The 7,446-nt window shown below is 37.5% G+C and overlaps 2 protein-coding genes and 1 long non-coding RNA gene across 3 annotated transcripts; 1 reads left to right on the top strand and 2 right to left on the bottom strand.

Annotated features, from left to right (window-relative positions):
* On the bottom strand, window positions 1-1,355 carry LOC108376077 (uncharacterized). Its single transcript, XR_001849230.1, has 2 exons — window positions 1,241-1,355; window positions 1-1,158 (listed from the first exon to the last, which is right to left on the bottom strand). It is a non-coding gene; the product is annotated as an uncharacterized LOC108376077 (long non-coding RNA).
* A 1,143-nt stretch (window positions 1,356-2,498) lies between these two features.
* LOC108376074 (uncharacterized) lies at window positions 2,499-4,083 on the bottom strand. The gene has a single exon (XM_017632250.1). It carries the CDS (start codon window positions 3,779-3,781, stop codon window positions 2,954-2,956), a length of 828 nt encoding a protein of 275 aa, XP_017487739.1. The 5' UTR covers window positions 3,782-4,083; the 3' UTR covers window positions 2,499-2,953.
* A 147-nt stretch (window positions 4,084-4,230) lies between these two features.
* Window positions 4,231-6,222, top strand: LOC108376073 (zinc finger Ran-binding domain-containing protein 2-like). The gene is made up of 3 exons (XM_017632249.1): window positions 4,231-4,573; window positions 4,702-4,925; window positions 5,037-6,222. The coding sequence occupies exons 1-3, from the start codon at window positions 4,512-4,514 to the stop codon at window positions 5,843-5,845; spliced, it is 1,095 nt and encodes a 364-aa protein (XP_017487738.1). The 5' UTR covers window positions 4,231-4,511; the 3' UTR covers window positions 5,846-6,222.
* Window positions 6,223-7,446: the final 1,224 nt, after the last annotated feature.

Raw genomic sequence — 7,446 nt, 5'->3', positions numbered from 1 at the left:
TTTTTTTTATTCAGACCATTAAATGTATACAAAAATATGACGCCGCTTTTGACTTAAATAAAATATAATGTCGCAAAATTCTAACAACACTTACAGCTCTGTTCCTACGCAATCACGAAACTCCTCGCATCACTATTGTGCTTACAAATGTGCCGCAAAAAACATATTTTATATATAAAAATATATGAAGAACATTTTTATTTATATTTTTGCATTTCTTAAGCTCTTAAAATCTATTATTTCTTAGTGTAGTTATCACATTAGTGATGCGAGATAAGTTTTGTGATTACTTGGGAATAGAGCTGCTTAAGTAACAAGTGTCAAAAAGTGTTGATATTTAAAACAAAAAATAAAATAAAAAAGCTTACCAATGTTACAAATTTAGGCATGAGTTATTTGTATGTTATATCGCATATTAAGTATGAATGAAAACTAAACAAAAAAATTAGTGAGTATGTAATACAATTCAATGTGGAATGAGGAGCGTATACATACATTACAATGTATTTACAATCGCATACTGTACTGTGCTGTTTGTTTTTTATAAGAGAACAAGTGAAAGATGTTGAGCCGCTAGGTTATAAGCAAATACATATATACATAGTTATAATACATACATAAAATTATCAGTAGATAGAGAAGAAAAATAAAATCAAAGATTTGTTAGTGAAATAAGCGAAGTTTTTTCATTTCAATTGTGCCGGGAGGATTTCAGAGGTGGATGAAAAATGTATCTTTACATATGCTTCATTTTTAGCTTTTAATTTTCATGTTGTTACATGGTTGGATAAACATAAACAAAACACCTTAGGCTTTTACAGCATCAAACAAGAAGCCGCGGAAAATCGTGCTGGGAGTCTCCGGAAGCTACTCGGCTTTGACATACAACAAGTCGTGTGTGCGCAGCTAGCGAACTGTTGCGACATACACATACTAAGACAAAAAAATGTTGCGCCGGTTTTGGTAGCTCAGTCGACGCTGTGCACCACTGGCCAAGGTCCTAAGACCTCCCAGCGATGTGTGTACCTAGCCTTGCACCTAGCACCTCTTTCCTTAGCGTTGAGAGATCCCCAGGCCACCACACGATTTTGACCATACCTTTCGGCCTGGCCGTTACAGCTAGAGTTAACGATGTCAGCAGTAAGAACGCCGTTTAGCCTGTTAAGTTGTTGTTTTAATTTCATGCAATCTTTGCTCTAACTTGGGCTGGTTAATGCCAATTAAATTTCCAAAGGTGTACCTGTTCGTATTCCTGGGGTTCCGCTGAAGATCGCATTTCGCTCCTAGCACAAATTCGATGATTCTGTGGTCTGACATGTAGAAGTCCGATGGAACTGTCCATTGTGTGATCAGTGTTGGCGACAATTTACGGGTCGCTGAGGTTATTACATTACATACATAGTCTGTTGCTAATAGCTAAGTTATGCATACTTTGCACTGCTATACCATGTTTACGTAAAAATCAACACCCAACAGACTTCTACATGTGAAGTACTATGCGTTGAGTAACCGCTTACACGCAAAGCTCATTTAACAGACTCCTTATGTGGCAACGCTCATGCAAGGGAGACTTTGCCTTAGGTTTTTTTCAACAAATTATAACAAAAATTTGCTCCAGCCTTTGCTGAAAGGTAAATAAAAGCTCTGTGTACATTTTTAGCGCATAATTTCAAAAATGTCAAGTTTTCAGTTATGCTTCTTTTGAAGAAGGTGTGCGAAATATCCATACATACATACGTGGGGCCAACATTTTCTTAATCAACAATCTTTGCCCCTTGGTGATAAGAAAATCACTTAGGTTAGCGAAATGTTGAACTGATTTGATTTAACATGCTTATGCGACTTTAAAAAAGAAGTTAGAAGAATCATAAATGGAAATTGATATAATACAAGTAATTTTTAAGCAAAAAACAAAACCGACTTCAATTCTCATATAAACATTTAGGAGTACCGTTGATTTTTTCATGATCCCATCCATGAACGGATCTAAACCAAAAACCTTTCCGATCAAAAGTCGAAATTGGTTATCGTGGACAAAAAAAAAAAAAATATTCCGATGAATTGATAACATAATGCAAGTTGAAAATGGAAAATTTTAAGAAGAGTAGTTTTTAACGGTACTGAACTATACAAGCAGAAAACTCCCCTGGTAAATAATAAAAACTGCTAGACTGAAACAATTACATATGCATTTCTTTATTTACGAGTTTACACATTGATTTGCTAAATTTTAAGTTTATTTTATGTAAGTACTTATTAAAAAAAATATATATGCATACACATGGATACATATTATTGACTTCTACATTTCTCCCAGTTCCAAAGGACAGTGGTATTGCAATGCTGTCCATATGTATATAATATCGAGCCCTAACCGCCAAAATAACGTAAGCCACATTTTTTTCAAAATTTTCTTTTTGATGCAGAAATGCATCTAGATGCTCTAGGAATATTTCTGCATCAAAAAGAAAATTTTGAAAAAAATGTCGCTTACGTTATTTTGGCGGTTAGGGCTCGATATATACTTAATATTATGCATTTGATTAAAAAAAAAAAATATTCACGCCTTTTACATGACGTTCATTTACCAAAAGACTGCCTCAAAACTCAAAAACGCTAATTTTTTGGCAAATGATGCAGTATTATTCGTTATATTATGCTTCTTATTGAAAAAAAAAGAATCGTGATAAAATCTTGTGTAGGGTTTTGCATAAGAATAAACCATGCATCTGATTTTTTCTACATTTTATGACCAAATTGTAAACATTAACGGCGTCTTAGGAGAAATTTCAACTTTTGAGTTGTGACAGTCTTCAGGTAAATTTGATTTTTATATTATTTTATATGCAGCTCTAATGGTAGTCAAATCCAGAATGATTTAATACCTAAAAACAAATTGCCCATTTGCAAATTCAAATGGAGATTCGTTCCACCTTTTATTACAAGCGCGCAATTAGGCTTCATCGTTTGCTTCATCGCTACTCTCTGCTGTGATATTTTCCTGTACCAACACTTCATATTCGGTAGTATGCACCTCAATTCCATTGTACGGCATATACATTACCCTATGGGAAGGATGCACCTTACCCAGCAGCGTTTTATCGTTATACTGTGCACGTGCCACATATAAATTTTCACCCAATTCAGAATAACCACCCACAATGGCACCCTCTGGTATGTGACCATCTGAATCGGCTACCCATTTGTGTTTGAAATTATTTAGCAGCTCAACATTTTGACTGAAAGCATAACCGTTGCAGCCATGAGAAGCGTATGCAACACCTTTCGCTGGCACATAACCAGCAGGCAGTAGATCATCTTGAAAATAGACACGAGCGACATATGTAGGATTACCATCAGGATCCGTACCAGTTTGAATGGCTTCGTCTGCTTCGGGCGGTGCCAAAGGGACACGCGGTGAGCCACGCAGCTCTAATTCGAAAAGTGGTGTCCAAATGGGCATATTTGCATAGACATCGGCTGCAGCGGTATTAGTCCATTTGAGATCTAGCTCTGTACGTTCACCGTAATTCAAAAAGACTGGATGTACTCTGCTGCGAGTGCAGGGCCGTCGACACTCCGGGCATGATTTCGAATGATTCAATGCGGCGAACAAGCATCGATTGTGAAATAAATGACCACAGGTTGTAGAATATATTCGATCTGATTTCTCGTAGAACTCAAAACAAATTGCGCACATAACATTCAGGAATGTAGGTTTCTTTGTGTCCGTGGTGTTCGTGGTGTCCGTGGTGTCCTTCTCAACTTCATTTACTTCCATTTTAAATTAAATGGTATAATTAAATTTTACAAATTAGACAAAGGATGCGATCACTTTTTGTACGAACGACGTTTTCTTTTGACCAATGACTCAAAAAATTTACAAAGAAGCAACAAATAACAACAAAACAAGAAATTGGCAAAAAACAAAACCAAAACAAAATTTAAAAAACATAGTTGCCGGACAAAAGGAATTTCGCGCATAACGGTGAAAATTATTTTTATTAATTTAATTTGTGCAAGTTTAAATAAATTTAAAATTAGCTACATTTGAACAGGAGAAGTTCTCTGGATATGTTTTTCTTGTTGAATAAAAATCAAAACGCGTTGTTACGCGTGTTTGCGATGTTTTTGCGATTTTTCGATCACACTGCCTCCAAGACTGCTATTTTCCCCAGTTCACAGTAATGATATTTGAATACTAATCACTCTGTACGGTTCGACCGGATGCCGTTTGTTCCCAAACAATGTCAAAGAACGTAAATTTGGAGAAACACGCCAAAGTTTAAGAACCAAAAAAATCGATTGCAGAATTTTCATGCATTTTTAACACTGAATTTGCCTACAATTGTTACAAATAAATGGTTCATTGAAATAAATTTGGGTGCAAACATTGTTATATGCTTATAAGGTTAATGAAAAATACGCTGTAACATTCAGCGCACGGCAAAACTTTTTGGCCCATCGACAAGACGGGTGTAGAGACGGCAAAAAATAAAATAAAATTAGAAATGTCATCGAGTGCTGATACCGGAACAGGAGCTGGCGTTGGTGACGCTCTCGGTGATAGCGAGTGAGTTGCAGCTGTCTGTCGACTGTCTGAGGAGGATGGTCGAGTGTTGTTCGCAGCAAAAGCCAATTAATTGTTTTTACCAATCTTACTAAAATTTCTTCCGACGATTTCTGACATTTGCATTGCAGTTTAGAGCAACGCAGCCCTGATCGGTCATCTGGCGGTGGAGGTGGTGGTGCGTCGAAGAAAAAATTGGGAACCGAAATTGGGAAAGCAGCTGCTGAAAAATCGCGTGGCCTCTTCTCCGCTGAGGATTGGCAGTGCAGCAAATGCGCCAATGTAAATTGGGCTCGTCGGCAGACTTGTAATATGTGTAATGCACCGAAATTTTGCGACGTTGAAGAGCGGACCGGTGAGTGTTAATTGTCGTAGTTATACCCTTTTATGTTATAAAAAAGATCAAAATAGCTATAGGTAATGAATAGATTCCTCTAAAACATATTCTCATTTTTTGGCTATATAGGTTACGGCGGTGGTTACAATGACCGAGGCGTGGTCGAGTACAAGGATCGTTCTGATTCAGACAGCGATTATGACGAATATGGTCGTCTTAAGAAGCGCAAAATGAAGGACAACGAAAAATCCAATGAAGATGACAAGGAATATGATGACACGGATGAAGACGCACTCGAAGAGGAGGAAGATGAAGAAGATGATGGTGGGGACCTTTCTAAATACGATTTGTGGGGCGACGATGAAATTACTCCTGTTACTCTTGTTACACCCGGTGGTGTTGACCAAAAACCAAAAGCAAGCTCAAAATCAATTGAGAAAAAGGAGACTCGATCTCGCAGTCGTAGTCGCTCAAGGTCCCGTTCCCGTTCACAGTTGCATTCACGTAGTCGCTCTCGATCCCATTCACGATCTTCCACTTCGTCCAGCTCAAGTTCTTCTTCATCGTACACTTCAAGTTCACGCTCCAGCTCTGGAGGCTCTCGTTCAGGCAGTCGATCACGCAAATCGGGTCAACGGACCACTTCCAAAGATCGAAAGAATTCACGGTCAAATAGCCTTAAATCTGCACCATCCACACGAAAACGTTCACGAGCACGCTCCAAAACACACTCGCAAACATCGCGAACTTCATCACATAGGTCCGGAAAAGCTGAACGAAAAATTTCTAAGTCACGTTCACGAACAAGATCATCCTCCCGTTCGTCATCGAAATCAGCGAAGCGTAAGCGTCGTGCCTCCCAATCCCCAGCTCGCCCCAGACAAGGACGTGCTCGCAATCGTACACGATCTCGTAGCACATCACGCCATCGCCACTGAGCTCTTGATATAATACATTTGGCTTCTTTAACATACAAAAAATATGTGTATGAATGCAGTAGCATTCCAGAACTATTAATTACGTCTTCTACCACAACCTACTAAGAATATGTACTATATGAATGCCATGAAACGATAAAAAGGCACAAGTTTTGGATATTAAGAACTAAGGTTTATTGAAAATCAATAGGAATTACTACGAAGTACTTTTTTCGCTTCCACAATACAACCCAACTGCGCAGCTCTTACTTTTGTTTTTAATTTATCTATTACAAAGTTATATAACTATTTGTTTTTGTCAAATTTCGTTCTTTCCTTTTGTAACTAAAGGGTAATTATAAATGCTGCATTAAAATTAATGAAATTTGCTTAAGCAACTTGGTTGATGTAGTTAATTACTTTCGAGCTACTTCAACATGTACATATGTAGCTGGGATTATTTATGACTTGTATTGGTCGCGTAAACATCCGAGTTTTACAGAACTTTCAGTTTAAACACAATAAATAATTTAAACGAATAATTATTGTGATAATGTATTCAATTCAAAAACATACTACTCTGGAAATTTTACGAAAATACCAACACTGAATCCGCTATTCGTATTCAGTGATAGGATTTTCGTAGATTGCATGAAAGTTCGACTTCGTCGGATTCAGTGATAGCCCTGGGGGCTACTATGTAATGCGGTGCGAAAGAGAAATGCGATATGATAGGCAATCGGCACAGCGTATTACTACTTACGATGTATTTGCCTATCGCAACGTATTGCTCTTTCGTATCGCATTACAGAATAGGCCCCCTGAGTATCAGGCACGTTCTGCAAATCATTTCCGAGTGAATTTCAATCTTATTTGCTTTGAATTCAAATTGGTAGTAAATTGCAGAACCCGCCTGTATATTTAAAGTATGTAATTAAATACAGCAAAAAATTCAATAAGATCTATGTCCAGGCTCGTGGTAGAATTTTTTGGCCTTACGGGGAAATGGTCGTTGTTGTTGTTGTAGCGGCACTACTAAGCTCCGCCATTTTCCGGTCTACGTTCAATCATTGTCGTCGAGCTCAACTAACGGGAAGCCCAGGAAACGAGCTGTTTCGATGGGTTCGGACCAGAGGGAGAGGGGTGTTAGTTGAGTCGGAAATGGTTTATTTTTCTTCGAGTCCATGTTTAGTGCAAATATCAAATTTAGGCACACGCATATCCCAGCCCTTCACCATCATGGAATTTTTCTCAAAGTTTGGTATATTATTTTGGTTCGAACTTCGAGACGAATATCATTTTTATCTCCTTTACCTGAAATTTACTTTTTTTTGCAGATCTACAATTTTATAAATATCGTATGTTCTTTGAATACCCTTTATAAAAAAGTTCCCTACAGTTGCGAGGCTCGAATCAAAAGCGCGCATATAACAACTCTGTTATGTCATCGGCTTAGTTGTCAAAAAATTTGCATTTCGCTTTGTGGTTAAACTACCCAAGTTTTTCGTGATTTTTCTTTTAATATTGCTCAAAATATTCATAAAAAGGCGACTATTTCTGCAGACACAAAAAGGAAATTAATAGCAATCTCCCATTGATAACAATCAATTATAAACAGCAGC

This window comes from Rhagoletis zephyria, unplaced genomic scaffold (genome assembly GCF_001687245.7).
Source record: "Rhagoletis zephyria isolate East Lansing unplaced genomic scaffold, Rhagoletis_zephyria_1.1 Rzeph_scaffold_09851, whole genome shotgun sequence".
Lineage (NCBI taxonomy): Eukaryota > Metazoa > Arthropoda > Insecta > Diptera > Tephritidae > Rhagoletis > Rhagoletis zephyria.
Note: the sequence above shows the minus strand (reverse complement) of the source record. Positions and strands in the feature narration are given on the sequence as shown.

Excerpts from the sequence above, each read along its gene's own strand:
- LOC108376073 (XM_017632249.1), top strand. The coding sequence starts at position 4,512 with ATGTCATCGAGTGCTGATACCGGAACAGGAGCTGGCGTTGGTGACGCT. Across the intron at positions 4,574-4,701 it reads GACGCTCTCGGTGATAGCGA|TTTAGAGCAACGCAGCCCTG; the intron begins GTGAGTTGCAGC and ends TTTGCATTGCAG. Across the intron at positions 4,926-5,036 it reads CGACGTTGAAGAGCGGACCG|GTTACGGCGGTGGTTACAAT; the intron begins GTGAGTGTTAAT and ends TTGGCTATATAG.
- LOC108376074 (XM_017632250.1), bottom strand. The coding sequence starts at position 3,781 with ATGGAAGTAAATGAAGTTGAGAAGGACACCACGGACACCACGAACACC.